The sequence below is a fragment of the Mastacembelus armatus genome, chromosome 13, assembly GCF_900324485.2.
Source record: "Mastacembelus armatus chromosome 13, fMasArm1.2, whole genome shotgun sequence".
NCBI lineage: Eukaryota > Metazoa > Chordata > Actinopteri > Synbranchiformes > Mastacembelidae > Mastacembelus > Mastacembelus armatus.
Window position 1 is genome coordinate 7,917,943 of NC_046645.1, and position 22,978 is coordinate 7,940,920.

General features: G+C 39.7%; 3 protein-coding genes across 9 annotated transcripts in view; 2 read left to right on the top strand and 1 right to left on the bottom strand.

The window, feature by feature from the left end:
• The first annotated feature begins 47 nt into the window (after positions 1-47).
• rflnb (refilin B) lies at positions 48-2,812 on the top strand. The gene is made up of 3 exons (XM_026328373.2): positions 48-630; positions 1,128-1,222; positions 1,382-2,812. Exons 1-3 carry the CDS (start codon positions 433-435, stop codon positions 1,698-1,700), a joined length of 612 nt encoding a protein of 203 aa, XP_026184158.1. The 5' UTR covers positions 48-432; the 3' UTR covers positions 1,701-2,812.
• A 6,939-nt stretch (positions 2,813-9,751) lies between these two features.
• On the top strand, positions 9,752-17,527 carry LOC113136248 (dihydrouridine synthase 4-like (S. cerevisiae)). 3 transcript variants are annotated; one of them, XM_033325511.1, is made up of 13 exons: positions 9,752-10,069; positions 10,231-10,352; positions 10,625-10,742; positions 11,306-11,428; positions 11,661-11,902; positions 12,184-12,189; positions 14,423-14,516; positions 14,671-14,771; positions 15,084-15,231; positions 15,364-15,499; positions 15,607-15,709; positions 15,863-15,963; positions 16,295-17,527. In XM_033325511.1, exons 1-13 carry the CDS (start codon positions 9,969-9,971, stop codon positions 16,328-16,330), a joined length of 1,431 nt encoding a protein of 476 aa, XP_033181402.1. In that variant the 5' UTR covers positions 9,752-9,968; the 3' UTR covers positions 16,331-17,527. The 3 variants fall into 3 exon arrangements, 2 of the variants coding, with proteins under 2 accessions (XP_033181402.1, XP_026172689.1); XR_004463197.1 differs by lacking the exons at positions 14,671-14,771; positions 15,084-15,231; positions 15,364-15,499; ... (1 more) ...; positions 15,863-15,963; positions 16,295-17,527 and adding an exon at positions 13,009-13,123 and having other exon boundaries at positions 11,661-11,887; positions 12,008-12,248; positions 14,399-14,516; XM_026316904.1 differs by lacking the exons at positions 14,423-14,516; positions 14,671-14,771; positions 15,084-15,231; ... (2 more) ...; positions 15,863-15,963; positions 16,295-17,527 and having other exon boundaries at positions 11,661-11,887; positions 12,008-12,348.
• Positions 17,528-20,300: 2,773 nt separating this feature from the next.
• The window catches only part of LOC113136230 (solute carrier organic anion transporter family member 1C1-like), a 38,625-nt gene continuing 35,947 nt past the window's right edge, over positions 20,301-22,978 (bottom strand). For all 5 annotated transcript variants that reach the window (XM_033325510.1, XM_026316864.1, XM_026316873.1 and 2 more), the window contains 3 exons: positions 21,400-21,464; positions 21,035-21,152; positions 20,301-20,631 (listed from right to left, as the gene is read on the bottom strand). In XM_033325510.1, coding sequence (XP_033181401.1) covers positions 20,412-20,631; positions 21,035-21,152; positions 21,400-21,464 — 403 coding nt within the window. In that variant the 3' untranslated portion in view covers positions 20,301-20,411. The remainder of the gene's footprint in view (positions 20,632-21,034; positions 21,153-21,399; positions 21,465-22,978) is intronic.

The window sequence follows — 22,978 nt, forward strand, 5'->3', positions numbered from 1 at the left end:
GAGCAGCCAGTAAACGCTTCAAAAGGCGTTTCCCTCCCTGTGCTTGTGGATGTGAAGGCTCCTTTGAGCCTTGAGAAGTTTGAAGGGGACCCGCGGACTGCAGGTAGTCTCACATCGTTTTTGGGGCTCAGCGCAGACCTGAGTCAAGTTTCTCTCCCTTTTTTCCAGTGGGGTCGGTTGTGCTTTGGATGGTTCCAGCGCCAAACTGTTTTTTTAGTGCTTCTGTTTTGAAGTGGTCTGGTTTGAAACTGAAGTACCGGCCGATTTGTGAGGTTTCCAGCGGGCAGCGCTGTGTGCTGCACGGGAAGAGCTTAGCAGGGATCTTGCAACAAAACACCTGGAGGAAAAAACACAGGAAGAGCTGCAATCTGGACATTTCCTCTGTCGTAACCTGCGTCCTACCCGCCGGAGTTTTGAAACTTTTAACTAGAAATGGTTGGCAGGTTGAACTTGCCAAATGTATGTGAAGGAGATCCACTGGATATGAGCTTTACGGCTGAAAGAGGACTTGACAGCCCGGACTCTGGGTTACCCCCTAGCCCGAGCCCCAGCGCCTGGCTGCTGCCTGCGTGTGCGGATAAAGCCGGGGGCGTGAGCCCGGTGAGTGAGGACGAAGGAAGGGGCTCCCTGGTAGGTACTACTGCTTTCCAGATATAACATGGTCTCAGTAATATATGGACTCTCTTCGGGCCAAGCCAAACGGCCACAAATTGCAGCTGAATATTTATGTTAAGTTCCCTAATTTGTAATAACCTGCAATTTGACACGGAAGACTTGGCACACTGCTGGGAATTAAAATTTATGAGTCTAATAGTTGCCACAAACACATCAGTAAAATGTAGGTTAGGTTACTTTTACTGCAAATCCCAGCATGCATTGCATTGAAATATATGTTGCTGCTGTACATGAGAAATCAGAAAATGTTGCCAGTCACATCGTGCACACTTTGTATGTTTGCCCTGTAAGCCACTGTTCAGTTGAATAAACAAATGTTTGTCACAGTTATTTCACAGTAACAAAGACATGCAGCATGTTTGGTGACTGAAGAAAGTGGGTCACTTGAGCACTGGACTGGTCCAATAAGGTACTGGCTGATTTGTTGACTGAGGCTGATATTTGCATTGCAGGTTCCAGTTTTACCCACCAGATCAGTCCCGCAGCTGCAGCCATCGTCCTTTGGGGAGGGCATAGCACTGGATCCACTACCACCGAAGGAAGTGAGGTGGGTTGGCTTTGATAGGACCTATTCGGCGCACTGTTAGATGTGCTGGAGGAGTGAGGATATGCTGTAGCTATTAGCCGTCAGGTTTCTACAGGGCTGAACAACAGAACAGTGGATTTGCCGAGACCAAATGAAACTAGCATTTTCCCTCCCACACAGATACACCTCATCCGTGCACTATGACTCGGACCGCCACTTCATTCAGGACGTGAACCTGCAGCCGTGGGGCCAGGGCCTTGAACACTGCAGGCAGACCATCATGGCCATCCCCCACAGCACCTGGCGCCACTACAAGATACAGCTGGAGTTCCAGCCTCGCCATCGACCGCAGCACTTCAAGAGCACCACCATCATCTACCCTAAGAAAACCAGCACTGTCTACAACACAGAGCTGAACTACGACTGCCACCGACTATCCAGGCGTTTCCTTTCCAGTGTGGAGCTGGAGGCTGTTGGCTACAGAAAGCTACCTCTGTAAGGGGGGGGGGACAGGTGGCTGGGGGACCCGTAAGGAACTTAGTCTCATGGCTCGTTATCCTGTGGCTCCCCTAAGGCTGGCTGTGACTGACCTGCTGTGTTGTCTTTTTACTTTTATACATATCCCAAGAGGCAGACAGGAAGCATCTGTGCTGTGATGTTATAGATAACAGAGGTGGAAAGAATGGATCAAATATTTGTTCAGTCCATGTCTTTATGTTTATATCCACAGCATTGGATACCCTATCAATATTCCATCCACAGGATTGGATTTGTTTTTATTGGCTGTAGGATTTGGCTCATATTAATCAAGATGCATATACTTATTTGCCCTCAGCAAAGTCAGTCTTCTTATGTCATATTAAGTATGCAGAGCGATTGATTGGTTTTAGATTTGAAGAATAAGGCCTGTGTCAGTTCATTAAAAGATGCTTGGTATAATCAAACACTGAACCTCTTAGAAATGCTCGTGTAGGCTATGGTTCAAAGCAACTAGTATGTAAAGGAATGGAAAAGTAATTAATTGTTGTGCTGAAGTTTGGATGCATGCTAAGACCTCACCTACTTATCCACACTGTACAAAGGATGTGGCAAAATACTTAGGTTTGATTTCCTCACAGGGTAGTGTGCGTGTGCGTGTGTGTGTGTCTCTCCCCACAAGATCAGCACAAGCTAAGCTTCTTTTAAACCTTTTCTCTGGGCACTGTTTATGGCTGTCATTGATTAGTAAACCAGAAAAGGAAGTTTTCTGTGTGTTGTGATGTCTAAGCCTTAACAGATTAAGTATTGTATAAATTGATTGTAGGTGTTGAATTTACTAAGAAGTGGAAAGTATTTTTGATATTACTCACTGGCTTATTAGTGAAAGTATTGAGCTGCATTCCACTGCTATCACTTTGGCTTGAGTTTGTTTTTAAATTGTATTTATTCTGTCAAAGTTTTAGGATCTGATTATCAGATCATTTTCAGGTCCCTCCACAGTCATAAGGGATCTATTTCTGATGTCCTTTGTGCCTTATTGATGTAGTTGTTGATGCTTCTTTTATATACATATAGTTATTCAGTGCCACTTTGAAATAAAGTGTTCTTCAGTTCATCAACTGTGTGTCTGGACGAACAGGTAATCCTCATCCTTTCAAAAAGATAAGAGAAACTTGAGTTAAATGCTTTAGTGACACAAATCAAGTCACACTGAGCATGTCTAGTCAAATCTCTGAGAGTCACTCTCAAACAATTTGGATAGATGGGTGTGCAGTTTATATGTTCAGGCAGAAAACCAGAAATCTAGACATTTTTTAACTGTCTTTCAATGCCCCCCTGTGGCTGTAGAGGGTAAGTACTGCAGAAATCTTGCAACAGATTTCCTGTTGACTTGGGGCTACATAGTACAGCCACTGGAAACATAATTAATGGATGGATAAGATTATGTGAAGCTGATCTAGCATCAAAATGATACCCTACATAATCAATACATACTAGTCAGTATGTTGAGACTCGGTTACTACAAATATAGCTGTAGTATTTAAACGAGAGTTAACTGAGGAGATTTTCCTAAGTCTGATGGCGAACTGATACAAAAGGCATGTCAAAAAGCCTCTTCTGATATATTTTTTACTTTTTTCTTGAATAACAAGATTCTGGTCATTTCTGTACCAGGGGGTTTTTGCCAGAAGTTGCCACCACCATTGGTAGTTGTGACCTGATGAAAGCTGATGGGGAACAGTACAAATTTAGTAACAAGTAGTTTGTCTTTTTACTACACATAAAACCTGATTCATGGCTTAGGCTTCTGGTTCTTCTGGCTTTGCAGTCCATCAACTTTGCACATATCGACCTGCTTTTCACTGCTACTCAACTACTAACTGTTTAAAAAGGCAGCTAAACACAGAAAAGAAACACATTTTACAGTCTGAGTATGTGTAGGATTGATGTCTCATTTGGTGCTCTATGCATACTATTAACATACTGACTACATAACCTAACCATGCCATTGTGAGGACACTGAAACTATTTGTATTCTCCTATACGCATGCAATGAGCCCATTTTCACCAAGTAATAATAAATAAATAAATTTCACAGACGCAACATAGTGCAGTCTGCTTAATAATTTGAAAGCTCCAGAACTAACTTTATCCCACAGAACCTGAACGCAGCATAACTAGAAACTAGAAAAATAGGCATTTATAGATTTTTTTTTTTTTTTTTTTTTTTTTTACCACATCCAAAATTTGCGGTTTTTCACAATTGCTCTAGGAACGTAACCCCCGAGTTTCAGGGGTTGACTGTATGGACAAAAATATCACTGACCACTACTGTAGGCTGTAACATATTGATATGTAATATGTATGGTGTCAAATTTAACCAGAATTTCCAATACATATGTAGCTACACAGCAAAATATAAGAAAAACAGAACTTTAATTATTTTATTGATGCCAATTAATTGAAATGTGGGAAGAAATCGGAGCACCTGGAGTAAACCCATCATGCTTCTGTGTTAAACACACAGAGGCCTGGGGAGCTGAAGTCCTGGTAAAGGCCATATCTAGGTGATCTCCTACTTTAGACAAAAGGTCACCTGGATGTGAAGGTTACCAGGAGATGTAGTCATCTGGAGAAAAAGCTGATTTCAAGGTTTTAAGAGATTATTTTAACACCACACATATGGAGGGGGGTTGTTTCCACCACGTCTATTTTAACACATAATCCAACGGCGACTACACCATTTGTAGTCATCAGCAACAAGGGCCAGTTTTCTCTATCAGTGAAACACTGATCAAGGACTGATTGGTTGTTGGGGTGCCAAGACAGCTTGTGGTTCACCGTTAAACGTGCGCTGGCACATTTTTCCACAAGCTACTTGATGACAAACCACCCATAATCCTGAAGATGATCATTGTTTATGTTGAATGAAGCGGCTTTTACCTCGTCCCATACTACATCAGCTGAACGCCTTACAAGGTCTTTGGAAGAATCCTCCAAGCTGTCAGTAGAAAGTTTAGCTTCTTTTAGGAGTTCACCAACTGTAGAGTGTATGAGGGCCTTGACAACTACTTCTCTTTGGTCTTCATGCATGCTTTCCCAAATAGTAGACTTTGTGACCATATTTTGGCATACACTTGGTAATTTTTGGCTTTGTTTTGGCAGACCAAAACCTTTGGCTTCAATGTGGCATGGTTAGGGGTATCCTTAACAGATAAAAAGGTACTAACTAAATAGATAGATAGATAGATAGATAGATAGATAGATAGATAGATAGATCCTGTTTTTGTTTGTTTGTTTTTTTTTTTCAAAAAAATGCGCTGTTCTGAATAGCAGCAAGTACACGTAGCTCCTGTGTTTTTTTAAGTTTTTGGTAGTTTTTCGTATGTTTTGTTCTTACAATGTGGACTGGCTCAAGTAGAGTAGTGTACACTAGAGAGGAACTGTTGGCCCTGTCAAAGATTGGACACGGAGTAACTCACCCAATCCCGACTATGCTGAGAAGACAGTTTCGTGGATGTAGGGCCGGGGCTAAGCTAAAGGCTAAGAGGAACAACAGGTGGAGATACAAGCCTTTTCTGCCCTCGGTGCTCATGGGAAATGTTAACTCACTGCATCACAAGTGTGACGAGCTGGAAGTGCTTGTGAGGAACCAGCGGCTGTACAAGGAGTGCAGTTTGATATGTCTTTGAGTCTTGGCTGAATGACAATATACCGGACTCGTGTGGATATACCTGGCTTCACAGCTGTAGCAGACAGAGACCTAAGGACGAAAGGTGGGGCAGTTATTCTATTTTTTAATCAGAAATGGGTTAACCCCCGAAATGTGACTGTGAAAGAGAAGGTCTTCTGTCCGGACATTGAACTGATCTCAGTTAGTTTCCGCCCATACTATGCGTCAAGGGAGTTTACATACATAGTCGCCATTGTTTACATTCCACCGAAGGCGGGATCTGCAACGGCGTGTGACGTCATACATGATGCCGTTGCTAGGATACAGACCCAGCACCCTGATGCATTCATTGCAATTTACAGGGGATTTCAATCTTGTCTCTCTGTCCTCCTGCCTGACTCACTATGTACAGTATGTAGACTGTCCAACATGTGGAGAAAGGACATTAGATCTGTTCTATGCTACCGTCAAAGAAGCCTACAGGGCTGTACCACTTCCACCACTAGGTAGATCTGATTACAACATGGTCTATCTTCAGCATACATATAGACCTTGTGTGCAGAAGCTTCCTGTTACCACAAGGTCTTTCAGGAAATGGTCAATAGAGGCAAGGGATTCATTGAAAGACTGTTTTGAGAGCACAAACTGGGATGTACTGAGGGAGGAGCAGGAAATGGACAATGATTTTGACAGAAGACTCAACATCATCACTGACTACATTCATTTCTGTAGAGACACAGTACTCCCAGTTAGTACAGTACGGTGCTATCCTAACAATAAACCATGGATCAACAGTGACATTAAAGACCTCCTGAACCAGAAAATGAGGGCTTTCCTGGACAGGGATAAAGAAAAATTGAGGAGCATACAACGGGAGCTCAAAAAAGACACTGAGGTGAGCTAAGGTGGAGTACAAGAAAAGTTGGAAAAACAGCTGGAGAACAATAATATCAGGGAGGTGTGGAGAGGGGTGAGGACCATCACTGGCTACAAACTGAACAACTCTCAGCCTTTGGATGGTGATGTGGATAGAGCCAATACCGTCAACCAGTATTACATCAGGTTTGACAATGTGGCTACGTCCACCTACATCTCTACAGCTACTCCCTCCACCACGACCCCAGCGGTTGCTCTCTCCACCTCTGAAGACCCTCACTACACCTAAAAAGTTTGACAGCACAAATGTAGTCTTGAATCACATCCTGTCTCAGCAGCCTAACAACGAATTTTTCCTGGTTTGGTGTTTTGCTGAGAATTTTATTAGACCAAAGCGCCTCAAAAGGATGGAGAGAATGACACTTGGAGGAAACTGGCCCATGTTGCTGACCGTTGGCGTAGGCTTTGCCGTGTCTTCCCTGCTACTCTAAAAAATTTTCACAGTGCTCTCACAGTGCTCTCCGGTGCCTACTTGCTAATGATCATTCCAAATACCAGGATTTTCGAAATCATTTTACTCCTTTTTAGGCTTAGATGAAACATCAAGCGAGAGCAGGACTGGGTCCAGTCAGCACCCAGGGACTAGCCAAAACAGAAGAATTACCTGAAATAACAAGTACAATAAAACAATAATGATGACTACATTTGATTTTTCAGTTTTGTTAGCAAATAGATCTGAAGTGCTTACATCCTGTTGTCTGCACTGTTGATGTATTTTGGTTTTGACTAAATTCAAGCTGACTCTTTCAGCATGTGCATTTATTTGCAATTTATTTGCTATATGACCTAACAACTGAGGGCAGCACGGTGGATGAGTGGTTAGCACTGTTGCCTGACAGCAGGGAGGTCCTGGAGTTGCAACCTTTCTGTGTGGAGTTTGCATGTTCTCCCTGTGCTTGCATGGGTTTACTCCAGGTACTCCAGTTTCCAGTGTACCCCTGCCTTTCACCCAAAGACAGCTGGGATAGGTTCCAGCAGATCCCCGTGACCCTGGTTAAGGAATAAGGGGGTATAGATGATGGATGGTTGGATGAATATGTAACTGTTGCTATTAACAGTTTAACTGTGATCTTTTTGTTTGTGTGCAAGGTGGTAAACACATTGATCATTGACAGACTGAAGAAGAGGCAAGAAGGGTGTGAAAGTTTCACTGGTTGCTAGAGTTATATCAATACTAATATCTGGGTAATGGAATATTTCAGCCCTCCCATGGAAGGAGATCCTGTTTAACCCTCTGTATCTCAGCAAGTACATCCACCATTGTAGCAAGCTTTTAAAGCTGTTGTGAAGAGGCTACCTCTGTTTTCCAGGAATGCCCTGCTCACTCCACAATCACATTTGCACACCTTCACTCCTGGAAACCACCCAGTAAAACCACGCACTGACCTACTGGCTTGTTTTGTTGACTCTAAATGACTCCTTGACTGGGACTTCAACTGCTGGGTCAAAAATGACCGAAAGACAATCTTTGTACAGGTGGTGTACAGCTTTACATGGAAATATGAATAAAGGAAATATTCCCATTTTTCTAAGGTTGGGGACACTTCAGGAAAAGTCAAAAAATTCCAAGCTGAAAAACATTTAAGGGGTTTTCTCTGCTGTCAAACACAGTTTACTGTCATTTTGACCTGAAAACAACAGGAGGGCCAAAACGTATATATTACGTGTAATTACAAAATATGGTTTTGTTATTTAAACCAGCAACATTTACAGAAGAAAGTAATTTATAATAATCCCAGTCTAAAGTACATTTGATCTTAAACTTCACCTGAGCCAGGTATGGGATCTGCAGCAGCAGCTGAGTGAGGCCCTGACTGAGAACAACCTGTTGAAGAGGATGCCACCTCACCACATGGTGGCAGCATTTCACAGGTTGGTTGCCTGGTTATGTCCCTCTGCTCTCACTGCTCAGTCCTTCTCTAATCATCACCAGTCACTGTGTGCACCCTGGTGTCACCAATTTCCCCAGATCCTTTCTAAGCACAACAATGAGTCCCAAGCTCTACAAGGGTGGCTTCGTGAGACCCACACCTGCCGTGACCAACTGGCAAAGCAGCTACAGGCCACAGAAAATAAGGTGCTGAACACAAAAGCCAGACCCCAGCACCTGCAGCTTCTCAGCCAGGATCACAGACTGCTGGAGAGGGAGGAGCTCACCCTCAGGCTGAAAAAGACCACTGCTGAGCTGGAGGAGAAGAACAAGAGGATACGGGTATGGAGCAGTGATGGTATCAGTGTCTTTCACAACACAATGTCCCTGTCTACAAGCCATCCAATAATAACAATGATGTGCACATGTCAATTAAAGCTACCAATGAGAGAATTGGGTTAAGATGTGCATATCATTATTTTCCACCGAAGATGGCCATTAATTAACTATGCAGACACCAAGGGCTCTGGGCTTGTGTTTCAATGATCCTACGAAAACTAAACATTATATTTGATCTTAATGCTTCAAATGTTTTGTAGGCATATATTTTGAAATATCTTAGAACTTTGAATGATATCCCAAATGAACTGTAACATGGTTACTTTAGTTGTCTAATAAAAGACAGCAATAAATAGCTGGTGTTGTTTTTCCCCATTACAGAACAGAGATGCAGAACTGGACATGCACAGTATTTAATCCAACAGATTCTTAAAAGTGTTTAACACTTGTGATAAAATGTCTTAAATGACTTGCTGACAGCATGGAGACCCAATGTCACTACTTTGTTGCAAACCACCAACCAGCATGTAATCTCCACTCCACCTGAAAGAAAAGAACAGCACAGACATGGATTTGAAACCCAGTTAGTGTTTTTCTATGAAAAGCCTATATTCTCTATTATATATTTATTTATATTATATATTATGAATATAAATACTATATTTATATTAAATTTTATTGTTGTTATTATTATTGTTTTAAACTGATGGATTACCTGCCACTTCTATTGGGAAGACCACAAAGCGCTCCACAGGAGCAATCCATCTACTGGGGACCACGGTCACTGGATCCGAGTAATATTTCCATATCAAAGAGATCATCAGATCTAAAAAATAAAGCCAAGCCTAAAAATAACAGAAAACATGTTTTAATAGCTCATCATGCTGCAATGCATGCCTTTTAATGCTAAATTATTAAGAAAAATATAACTTACTAATTTAGGTCACTAATTTACTTACTAATATTGTATTAGGCTGACTTTGAAATGAAATTAAAGGGTTTTGAGAGCATATTTGCAGGCATTTCATCTATATATTTATCTAAACACTGTGGCCCCGCCGAGCACAAATTTCTACGTTTTTCCAATAATCATGTAACAAAAATACTTGAATTCCTTGTACAACCTAAACTACACTGAAGGAATCGTATTTATAAGTTAAAAAAAAAACAAAACAAAAAACATAAACAGACATTCGTTGAATGACGTAGGGGTTCAGGGGTCACGCACGCCCACTTTTATTCCGCATGGGGACTGAAGCGTCGTAGTTTAATGTTGTTGGGAAGTAAAACCTTCCTACATTGACGTACGTGTGTGTGTGTGTGGCGGGTGGTGTTTTATAGTGGATTTGTAGTTGATAATAATGGAATATATGTCGGAGCCGGTGTTTAACAGAAACTCTACGCCTGGATATTGAGCTGATTAGTTTGTTGTGCTAGCTAGCTGTTAGCTGCCTAACAGTACTAGCTACATGCTAACAATGAAGACTTGTAACGGAGGCACCAGTATTGTGGACATGTTTGAAAAGGGAAAGGTCCTGAAAATATGTGCCCCAATGGTTCGATATTCAAAGTAAGTGAAAGTCGTTTTCTTTCTCGAATCGCAGCTCCAGTCGTGTTGATTTTGTAGCACGTCTAAAACACATTCTTCCGTTAACTAGCTTACTGTATGTGCAACTGCCAATATGTACCGTGTCTGCTGTACAGTATACTCAGTGATTTTTTTCCTTATAGGCTTGCATTCAGGTCCTTGGTGAGGAAATACAACTGTGATATCTGCTTCACCCCAATGATAGTTGCTGCTGACTTCATGCGATCTGTCAAAGCCAGAGACAGTGAATTCACTACCAATGAAAGTGAGTAGCGTCACTGCAGTATGCGCTGTTATTGTAGTATGCTAACCCAATGACTTGTAGCACTACTCTGATGCACTGCAATGAGGTGTCAGTCTTACCACACAGATCAAATCAGATCAGATAAGCTTTATTAATCCCAGAATGAAAATTCATTCATTCATCATCTCAATCATCTTGTGTTTCAGTTGTGGTTTTGTGCATACTACCATGTTGCAATAACCCTGGGACATGATACGACTGCGATTTTTATTCCCGTTGTTTTATCTCCTCAGGTGACCGGCCTCTGATTGTGCAATTTGCTGCCCATGATGCTCAGACTCTGGCTGATGCAGCCTGTGTAGTGGCACCTTTCTCAGATGGAGTTGATCTGAATTGTGGCTGTCCTCAGAGGTGCAACTACTAACAGCAAGCCAGATACTTTGGCATACAGTAAAATTTTATCACTGTTATTTTATCATTTTGATTTTCCAGAAAATCAAAAGGTCTTGGCTTGTTTGACTTGTTCATTTCTAATATAAAATCATGTTTTTTTTGTTTGAATAACTAAACAAACATCTATGTACATGCTTGGTGTCATGTGATGTAGACACCACTGTGTAGCAAATCTTGCTCATTAGTTTTTGATCCATGTTGGATTCCTCACATCCAAGCTGAAAACAGAAATGCTCTAGCATTTTTGATGAACAAATGCTGCAGCTGCTGCTCTCCTTGCTTCATTGGCAGTATAGACTGAGTGACCTTGGTTTTCAGGAGGGGTGATAATGTCCATGTCATTCAGAACACAAGACAAAATAGTCAAAACAAAATGTTGCAAAATAATTGTTTATTCTCATTTACATTGTTTTTGTGATGGCTTGTTGCTGAAATTGAAATCCAATTTGGATTAACTGCACAGCCATACTTGAAAAACATTTTGGCTTTGTTTGATTAACTTTGTTACTATGTGTTTTCAGGTGGGCTATGTCAGCTGGTTATGGTGCATGTCTCATCAACAAGCCTGAACTTGTGAAAGACATGGTGCGACATGTCAGAAATCAAGTGGAAGATCCAAACTATACAGTGTCCATCAAAATCAGGTATGCTTGGACCAGTTTACATTATACTAGTATTAAACTGATAAATCTGCCAGGCTGACAAGTCAGCCACTATTAACATATTGCAACTATATGAGAATCTGTGCAAGTTATTTTTTTCAGCTGTAAAATGTCCTGATCAGTGTTCTGGGTAACATCTGGAAAGTGTAGAAATACATGGATCTGTTAGAATACAAATTCCTTTTTAAGTCGTGACTATTGACTTCACACACAGAATTCACAAGGACCTAAGGCAAACAGTGGACCTGTGTCAGAAGGCTGAATCAGCTGGTGTATCATGGATAACAGTCCATGGCCGCACAACAGAAGAACGCCACCAGCCAGTCCATTATGATGCCATAAAGACAATCAAAGACAGTGTTTCTGTCCCTGTTATTGCCAATGGGGACATAAAGTACTTCCGTGATGTTGAGTCAACTCACCAGCTTACTGGTGTTGATGGTAGGTTTGTTGTCAGTGAAACTACACTCTTGGACAAACTCTTGTCGACTTATGACAAATGCTGAAATGACAGTGTTTTCTATGGTGTTAATTTCTTGTTGGTATGGATTTGCTTATTAGGTGTGATGGCTGCACGGGGGTTGCTTGCTAACCCTGCCATGTTCGCTGGCTATGAGGAGACTCCTTTGGAGTGTATATGGGACTGGGTGGACATCTCAATAGAGCAGGGCACTCCTTTTACCTGCTTCCACCACCATCTCATCTACATGCTGGAGAGGGTTAGCTCCCAGCCTGAGAGAAAAGTGTTCAATTCTCTATCCAGCACCTCAGCAATAATAGATTACCTCCAGAACACTTATGGGTCAGTGCATGAACTGGGAACATGAGCGTATTTTGGATTTTAGCATGTTTTTATTATTGATTTTATTATTTTTTATGCCAAATTAAACTATACCAATATAGTTGTATGGGTAATGTCTTTATTTGACAACAAACAGTAATGTAGCTAATTAAACAGAATATTCAGTTATTACTTACTTTTATACTTACATGTAAATACAAAATGAGACCTGAGTGTTTTTTGTTTTTCACTGGAACAGGATGTCACAATAAGATCACAATAATTTTGATGTGTTTTATCCAAGAAAGAAAAATTGCAATATCTCAAGATGATCATAAAATATTGAGGATAACTATTATTCTTTTTTTGTATTTTAGAGTTTGTGCAGTTGAAGGAAAGAAAAAAACAGCAAATGTAATACTGGTAAATGATTAATTTCTCAACTATCCAGCTTTTTGAAATGCAGTTTAATTTGTAGTGTCTTTTTAATGAAAATGACTTATGTGTTAAAATCTTAGCATTAATATAAATATCGAGGCAAAACAAATAGACATGATTGAAGTTCATTTTTTACCAATATGAAAGGATTTTAAAAGGATCAGACCGGACATGGTGCAGTCAAACTTTGGGTTATGAACCTACATAAAAAGGAGTAAGTTGTACAGACAAAAAAATGGAGCATACAGTGAAATTTGAAAATTGAATACTAAACTTATTACCCAGCGTTTGGCAACAACACGCCAACCTGAAGAGAAGCTTGAAACTAATTTTCTTTTTAAAGTCCAGCCGGAAGTCCTGTCTTTCAGACGAGCTGTTGGAGCTAACGACGCTGGAACAGGAAGAGGAGCTGAAGCGAGTCAAACTCTCTTTTACTCCGCATTTGTTTCGACTTGTTGGTAAGTTGTATTTCTTTTGGCTTTAATTGTGGCATGAACCTAGACACTGTTTGAAAATGCTTCGCTGGGCACTGTTATATTTTGTCTGTGCTCATGTGAGGTTAACGCTAGCTTAATGTTTCCGCATATTAGCATTAACGGATTCATTTGAACATCGGAAATTGACGAGAGGAGTGAAGTTAACCCTTTTAGCGTTAACCCATAATCATATGTTCTCGATATTAACCATGAAACATGGGCTCTGACTCTGTTTGTTGCCATATAGCTATTTGTCATGGTAGCGTTGTAGTAAAGTTAGCGTTAGGCTCCATTACCGTAGCTGGCTGGCTAACGCCAAGTTTGACCAAATCAATAAACTTCAGTCTGAGCAGCTTTCATGCAATCAGGTAATGTCCTGGTTGTTTTTTTTAATGGAAAAAACAAACGTATATCCATCTATGGAAGAACAGATTTCAAGTTATTGAGGGTTTGCCCACTGCTTCAATTCACTGTCCAGAAATGTGTCAATCATTTCTCAGTGTAATGCCATAGCCAGTGTGTGTAATTCCACCATAAAAACTGCCTGCAACTTAGCAGTGGTTTGGTAATTTGCCATGTGGAACAAACTTATCCTTATGTCTACTGTAAACATACAGATTTCTTTCATACGAAGTTAATTTAGATGAATAGTTGCAGTGCTTTAAAATACTACGCACTATTGCTGTTTCACTCTACACTAAAGTAATATAATGTATGAGTTACAGTAGCTCAACTTGTCCTACTTTGGTGTGTGGCAGATTACACAAAGTTTTCTCAAAGTTTCAAGTTTTGCAAAATCTAACATTAGTTAATAATAGGCCTAATGATTAATCCATCCATCCATTTTCTATACCTGCTTTTTACTGAAAGCCAGGGTCACAGGGATCTGCTGGAGCCTATCCCAGCTCTCTCTCAGGTGAAAGGCAGGGGTACACCCTGGACAGGTCACCAGTCCATCACAGCTAATGATTAATCATTTTTATTTTTTAGTGGTTCTGAGATGAAATTTAGGTCTGCTTGAGCACCCCTAGAAAGGTCTAAAATCTCCCCTCGCTTAACTGAAGATTTTTCTCAACAGAGGCTGCATTGTCCAAGTGGAAGGAAACAAATGGATGCTAGCTAGCTAAACGTCTGAGCTGTTCTGACAGACAGTAATATATACTGTTTATAGAGGTAGTCTCTTTTGTTATGGGGGAGGCTCATCAGAAGCCAGTCTGTAGCACTTAGTCTGTAAGCTTTGGTGTCTGTGTTGGTCAGGTTATCTTTAGACGACCCGAGCAGAGATGACGTTGCAATGGACTGCTGTGGCCCTCTTCCTCTATGTGGAGATTGGCATCATTGTCATCCTGTGTTTGCCCTTCATCTCAGCCAGGAGGTAAGTAACAGTTGATCCCAATCATCCAGAGGTGGCACATTACTTTGACTACTGTAGTCTGGTGATCCTGCAGATGATTGTGGTTGGGTTATGTGTAATGTAGTGAATATTACATCCTGTCTGTCTCTAAATGCTCATGCATGTGTGTTTGCAGATGGCAGACTATTTTCCAGCTGAGGATCTGGAGCTGGATAGCGAGGTTTTGGAACAAAGTGTTTTTCACCATGATCTTAATACTTATCGTTCTCTTCCTCGGTAAGTGGAATGTCAGGCAACTCAATATTTTGGACACAACTTTATAGATAGGTTACAAGTCTAAGCTGTTTGTGCTGCTGTGTGGTGAAACATTAACAGTGAGGAGGGGGGAAGTTTTTAGGGCACTGTTGGGTGCTGCAACAGAACTGGGCACAAATCTTAAAAAATGCCCAATATACCAGTCTCATTATTAGAAGCTATTGCACTTTAAGCATAAACTGTAAGTTCTTGAAGATGTTACACATGTAGATGTTATTAGGCGTAGGTCTAAATTTTTTGGTTGTAGTCCAGGATATGCTTCTCTTTCTTTAGATGCTGTCCGTGAAGTGAGAAAGTATTCGGTTAAAGAACCTGGCTCTGATGCCAAGCTACTACCGAACATGTTCGACCACCTGCACATGAAGCTTTTTAGAGCGCAGAGGAATCTCTACATCTCCGGCTTTGCCGTCTTCCTGTGGCTGTGAGTCTTTGTTCACATATACTGTCACAGGAAAACAACTAATGGATTAATTAATAATAAAAAATAGCTCAGCTGCAGCTCAAGATGTGTACCTTGACCCAGACCTTCCTGTGACCCCTGCTGTTTTTGCAGGGTTATGAAACGAGTGATCACCCTGATTAACCAGCTAGCAGCAGTGTCTGGGACTACAGCTGCTCTTCAGGTGCAGGCTGAGAATGCTAACCAGGCTGCCAAGAAATACATGGAAGACAACGAGCTGCTGAAACAGGTAGGGAGCATACTGGTAGATAGGATGATACACACGCAGAAGATATTGATAAGCTGATAAAGTGCTGTATTTCATGTTCCTTGTGTTCATGTCATTGTGACTTTTAGAGTCTTATGGAAGGGAAGGGTGTTAAGGCAACTACAGAGGGCCTGGAGCTGTTGAGAAGGGAGGTGGAGCAACTGAAAGAAGAACTGAAGACTGCAGGAGATAGTTAGTATCCATGTCAATATGTTTTTGTTTCTTTTGCAAATGTGTCAGGTCTTATTTTTTTATTTTACACCCTGTAAAGCTGAAATAAGAACTGTAGACAAGATGAAGATGATGAGGATGCCTGGTGCTGATGTGTGATTGTTTCTTCTACAGGGATGAAGAAGTCGAAGTCTGAAGCAGATGTGATGAAGAAACAGATGGACAGCCTTGCCAGGGAATATGACAGACTGTTGAAAGAGCATCAGGAGCTCCAGGTAATACTAAGAGCCAAATACAGCCGAATAATGACTTTGTTGGGTCATTCATTACATACACATTTAGGTTGTAAGAAGCCTGTCAGTGCTGTCAACTAGGACCCTTGTGTTGTTGAGACACTGGAAACAAAGGTGGACTATTGTGACAAATCCAATAAATTTCTAGGATGTCAACTAAAGAAACATTGGATTTACAGTAGATACATGGAATGGGTTTAGTTTTATGATTAACTTTGGGAAAAAAAGTTTAAAATTTTAACCTTTAATGCATTTATTTGACCTTATAGAATATCATTATCTAACTTTTCGTTCCCATTTTTTGTCCTTTCAGAATCTTCAAGATAGTGGAAGAAAAAAGGATAACTAGTAATTCTGCAATAAGGTCAGAGTGTTTACACAACAGCTTGCCCTAATCCGAAGAGAGTCACTGCAACACATGCTTTACCTTCATATAGCTCCTCGCAGCACAGTCCGTATCACATAAACTAAACTCCTGTGAAGTACAGGCTTTTGGCAGAAATCAGTAAGCATTTTAAAGCATAGGGGGGAATTTTTATTAGGGCACCAGACTTAAATGGCTTAAATGGAGTGAGTAATGTTTGATGGTTTCCTCTTTTCTGCTGGTGCACTGTGACTAAGAGGATTGCTTTTTCAAGTGCACACTATGTGAGGCAGATTAATTGGGCAAGATAATTGGAAAGAATTGTCACTAATCGACGCGGTTTGATCACAGAGCACTTGATATGTTGAAGCATTATGAAACATGGGTGTTGTTTTATTGTGTCATTTGTTTTAGCCAGGTGGACAATATGCAGTGAGAAGATTTGTTCAACGCTAGTTTGCTCTGTTGTGGTAAACAGCTATGAATGTATTTTGATACTTTAGAGTTGTTCCTTTATTTCTCTATGCAGCAGGTAAACTTTCACCCACTTTGAACTCAGCTACAGTGTAAATTCAGTGGGCGCTTGTATGGCTTGGCAAATAGTTTGCATGTGCAGTTGGACAAACCATCTTCTCATGTTCTTCTTGTTTTTCCAGCCCATGTTCTGAACTATTTTCAGCACATGTAGTAGGGATGGATGATAATTTATGGCAGCGTGAATACCCAGTGCTTAGGTTTTTTTCTAATTTTGTTTTCTTGTTGATTTGAACAATGTGTATGGAATTTGATGGAATATAAAAATTGTTATATACGGTTAAAGTGTCTTGTATGTATCTTGAAGCCTCAGAAGGTCAAGATTATTTGATATTTGTTGGCTGTGTTTAAAGTGTTTGGGTCTGAGCACATGTTGCACTGGGAGTTGTGCTGTAAATTAAAGGGTCTTAATGGCTTTTGTTATATTTAAGTTACTTAGACGGAGCCAGGTCACTGTGAAAGAGGAGCTGGGATTGTACCACCAGTTCTTTAGGATAAAGAAATTATTGCATGGGCTTAGCATATCAACTGATAAATCAGCAGAAATGCTGGGTTGAAATTGTTCTATTTCTGTTTAAGACAGAAAATGATACTGAAGTGCCTTTTAGGTGGATAAAGTACATTTTGTTAATAAAGGTTTGTTTCTTCCCCCTGTGCTTTTTTTTCCTTTTAGAGTATGTAAAGATGTACTTAAAGGAACAGTTCAGAAGTTTTCAAGCTGATTCTTAACACAAACTTGAGGCCCATATATAGATGCAACAATAGGTCTTGGTCTCTAAAACTGTTCGTACTTTCCCAAGTCTCTGTGAATGTTTTCACCCAGAATGTGATTACAGTAAGGGTCAGTGTCCTCATTCCTTACAAAGTGACTTCAAAGTCATATGAAACTTAAGCAGTTCCAAAAAACTAAATCGAGTCTGCATCTTTCAAATGTAGTTCCTTACGTTTTTCCCTAGATAGTTCATTAGTATTCGTATTTGATGTTTATTTGGCAAAGCAATTTGTTTTTTTGTTTTTTTTTTTGTTTCTCTCTGATGCTTTGTACCATGTTTTTACATACATCTTCAGAATCTGTGGAGTCTCTGCTTTTATTTTGCACTTGCATTGTGTGTTTTGCATAAAGTGCCGTAGCAGTAGAGGGGTGCTGTGTGGAGTTTGATATTTAAATAATTCATTTGAGTTGTTTGGTGCAGGTAAAAATGGTTTCTATAGTCTTAAAGCCCAGATTCTGCTGTTTAATTTGATGTACAACATCACAATAGTCTTTCAGGATTAGTGCATCGTTTCACGCTGTGTTTACTAACAGTTTCTAAGTTCTAAAATTTGGGGCCACTCGGGCTCATTAAATGATAGCAACTCGATTTAGATTAGAGGGACTGCTAAAGTCTCTGGTGGACTTTTTTTTTTTGCATGAAATGAGGACTGCACACTGTTAACCCTCTTTGTGAAAGTTTTAACTGTAAGAGATGCTGTGAATAGTAGGAACAATTTTACCAGCCAAGACCTTTTGTCATTTTATATACAGACCTCAAGTTTGAATTAATATCAGCTTAAAAACTTTAACCTTGGAATAAAAAAAACACATAATTTGATTGGATATTAAAAGTTTATTTTAGTATTACATGTAAGATAGTCTTTGAAATTTTACAAAAATAATCCAAAATTATTTACATTCTGATTTCTTTAATGCAAGTAAATACCTTACATTATTGAGATAATGACTTCTTCTATACCTGTCTGAGTCTACTTGTGGCCACCTGTGCCTAAAACTGAACCTGAAGTTTAACAGACAATACAGTCACCACTTGTAATTGCAAAAATGGTACACGTCCATATTGGAACAAGTCTTACAAAATGATAATTTGCTACACATTTACAAGACAAAAGTATTATTTTTTTAAACAACTCTCTCTCTGAGAGAGAGAGAGAGTTACAGTTACAAAGGTAGTTTTTTTTGTTTTTTTTTTTCCTTTGAGGAATCATTTTATCACAGATACGGTTCTGATTTTAGGATGAAGCTGTTTGAGAATAAAACTGATCAGAAAAACCTGAGAGATGAGACCATGCTTGTTTTGTGGGTTTTGGCACAATTTATGCATTTGTAAAAATTCACACACACACAAAAAAAACTAATATAAAAACAGATCGGGATGTGGCGGCAGGACTTTTTTACACACTTTTTGTGTTGATGCCTCACATACAGTGGGGGTGTTTACCTATAGGCTGCTACAACATACATTACGTTAATGTTACAGCAGCACAAATTCTGCCTCTTTAAAGGCACGACACAGGGCAATCGCCAGACACAAGAGTAAGCTTCACTATAGCCATTTGAGCCAAACAGCGTTATCAAATGTGTGGCCTCAGTAATACAGTATAGGTTCAATAGTGCTGATGCTGGTTAGAAACATAACAACATGGTACTGCCACCTTGTGGACATCATCAATATTGAGGAAATCAGAGCAGGCACCACCAAACAGGTACACAAGGTCTCATTAAAATTAATTTCCATTTTTTGTAGATATTTTTTACCAAAGGGAGGAGTCTACATCCAGACAGGACAACACAAACTGCAATACAATCAGACTCAATGTTAAAGCAAAAGAAAAAAACTATTGAGTGTCAGAAATGAAAAATGCATGTTGCTCTTACATCTTTTCCTTGCATCTTATATGGGTGGGAGTAACATGTAAGGAAAAGACAAGAGAGGAAAACATGGATGGAATTAGTGGAATTGGGATTCACTACTATCTGAAATCTAATCGTAAAATGAAATGTAACTCAGATCTGTGTCTGTTCAGTGTATGACAAAATAGCTCTGTGCTATCAGCTAGACAAATGACACATGATTTAGAGGTAACTGTTGAGTGCATATGAGGCACAGATGTCAAATCAACAACTGTCAAACCCTGCAAAAGTTCCTGAAATAACAAATTCAAACGTTTCCACTATCAGCCACTGGCTTTGATATTTCAAATTCTGAAAAAACCCTGTCTCTTTAAAAGGCCTAATTTTCTTCATGTTTATATTTTCTGTTGCAAGTATTGTGCCTCTACTTTAAGGCCACTTTCCTTTTATTCAGTAACACTAGTGTCAGGAAGAAAAATGTTATATGAAAAAAAAAAAAAAACCCTAAAGAGGCAGCTTTTTAAGTGCTGGTGTTCAGTTATACTCTTTTTGCAGTAGTCTGTACAAATCACATTTCCTCTTTAATTAATTGTGCCACCAAGACAGGAAAAAAAAAGCTATTGTTATTGTTTTCTTTATAAAGAAAAAGCAATTATAGCATGTACATTCAAGAAATAGTTCAATTCTATCAAATTCCTGTCAAATTTGCCTTCACAGGTCCAGCAGTAGAAATATAGAAATGATGCTTTATATATGATTGGACATGTGATTCCCTGCAAATCTCTTCTGTGTATGCATGTGTACAACAATATGTTTCTGTACATGCTCTGGGTGTATACAAACTGTATGGTCGCACTGGTTCAACTGTGAAGTAGACAAAGGGGCTTAGCTCCGCTCGATCTGTCACAGCCGCGTCTCCCTGTCTGTGCTGTTGTCTGATGAATTAGAAATCACAAACTCCTCCTTCCTGAGTGCCTCCAGCTCTGCACCGCCGTTGGCCAGAGCCCCATGAATAGCATTCCTTTCCTCCTCCTTCAGCTGCCGGCTGAGCAGAATGAAACCCGGGATGCAAACAATGAACGAGATAGTCCTCAGGCTCAGAGTCAGGCCCAGGTAAGCTATCCTGAGAAGTAAGAGTAAAAAAAGATATAAATGAATAAAAAATAAAGATCAGGCATCTTTGTAAAGGACAGGAGTAAGAAGTTGAAGAGAAGAGGGGGTGAAGATTTATTTAGTAATGTATCTCCTTACAGTATTAATCTGTAGCTTGCAACTTAAGCCTTTTTTTTTTTAGCTTTTTTTTTTTTTAAACGTTAGCACAGCAGCACTTGTAAAGTATGTTGACTTACATTTGTAAAATACTCATGGATGGCAACAGACAACTTTAATTATTTTACATATTGAAGAAAACTTTCAAATGTGATTATTCAAGTTCTAGAGTTAAATGAAGTATATTTTTTATGAAATCTTCTAAGAATTTATGTCTATTTTCTCACAGAAGATAGATGTGTAAATGTTTGTCCTACCTGTAGGCAGTGGTGTTGTAGATTCTACAGGCTCCTATGCCTCCGCACCTTTTCTCGCCCCATTTTAGACATGTGGTGTCAATGATCGCTCCGAAGTAGATGGGTGCAGGGATCCCTGCTGTTGGAACAGAAACAATTTCACATTTAGAGCTGGAATAAAACAGATTCTACAGTGTTTGGAGAAATCGGAACAAACATTTGAACAAGGCTCAAACACTAAAATATTTGCATTATTGATTTGTATGTTGTAGTTCAACTAGCAGGAACGTTTATAAGAAATTTAGCAAAGGTCTTCACATAGTTTTAAAACTACTGTAATTCAGATCTGAGGCCCAAATATAGGAGAACTTTAGAGAGAAACTTACCCAGGGTACGTGTTGCCAAAGCATGGAAACCCAAGGCCAAAGATTTCAGCTGTGGTTTGATGCACCTGCATGAAACAGAACATATTCTGTTAACCCCTGTTCCTTTTTATGATCTCTAACATCAGCGCACTCTGCAGACCTTATAATAAAATGTACAAAAGGAAAAATACAGAGGAGAGGACCAAAAAAAAAAAAAAAGAACATAATGTGTGTAGAGTGGCCAGCAGAGGGCGCCCTGGTGCAGAATAATCTCTCAGCTCAGTTTACAATATATTATGTTAGGTTAGGCCAAATGTATACTGTATGTATTCCAGTGCAACAACCATGGTAAAATTCTAAAATATTTGTATTGTACTAACAATATTATTGTTTTTTTACATTTCTTTAAAACGTTGTACCTGGGGATCGACCTGCCCATAAAAATTCATCAGTAAAAACCCATGGTCTGCAGGGTGTTATCAAGTGGGATTTGTGAGTAGATGCCTCCCAGAACAACAGCCTCTAGTCTCTACTTATTCATCTGTCAGGAACCCCTGTCTCCAAGAGGATCTGCGATGCATTTTCAGCTTCAGGTAACAACGTTATCCTTTTCATGAGTTAATTCAGCTGATTAGCCAAACAGAAGTGCTTCAAACTATAGTCACGTGGATTTTTAGATTTTTATTTATTGCTGCTCTACTTAATACGGTTCCCTTGAAGAAATCAACGTGATGTATGACTAACATAATGAAATCATTTCATTAGAATCAACACAGAACATCCAGTTTCTGATCAGCTAAACAAAATGTTCTTTATATCTTAGGGCTTTTGAAGCTTAAGCACTGAACCACATGCAATGACATCACACATACTACACACAAAAGACATACTAATGTCAGTTTCTTTCATGTGACCCTTTACCAGTGGAATTACAGGAGATCACCCAGCTGTCTCGCAATCCTCTTAAAAAAAAAAAACAGACAAAAAAACAAAAACAAAAATGGCAGAGATGCAGCATTGATTGTCACACCCATTTCTCAGAAGAGTCCATTTTTATAGAAAATTAACAAAGGTACTCTTCACTCTTTCAACCCTGGGTATCAGTTATTGTCATTCATAACACAACATCACAATTCAGCCTTGAGCTTTCAGAATATTTGGATTCTGCAGCCGCCTCCCACAGCTTCATGCACTTATAACTTTGAAAATCCATCAGGTTTTGCACATGGGAACTCTAACCAGCAAGTATTTTAGAATTAGAGCTTTTCTTTTAACAGCATGAGCTTCGTAGGAACCGACTCTTATCGCAGTTCATATTACCAGTCCTCTCTGAGGAGCATATCATTTCAATTTAACTGTCAATTAGGAACTGTGCTCTCGTCATAAGATCAGCAAGTCAACAGGGCAGCAATAGATGTTTTTTACTTCACAATGAGTAATGCAACAGTCGGTGATTGGCCTTCAGGGATTTAAAAGACCTTCTCTTGACCATGTTATCCAACCTATCACTATTCTCAAGGAATTTAAACTTCAAGAAATTATATGACTGGAAATAGATTGTTTTCACACCGTATGTCTGACAAAGCCACTGTACATGTGA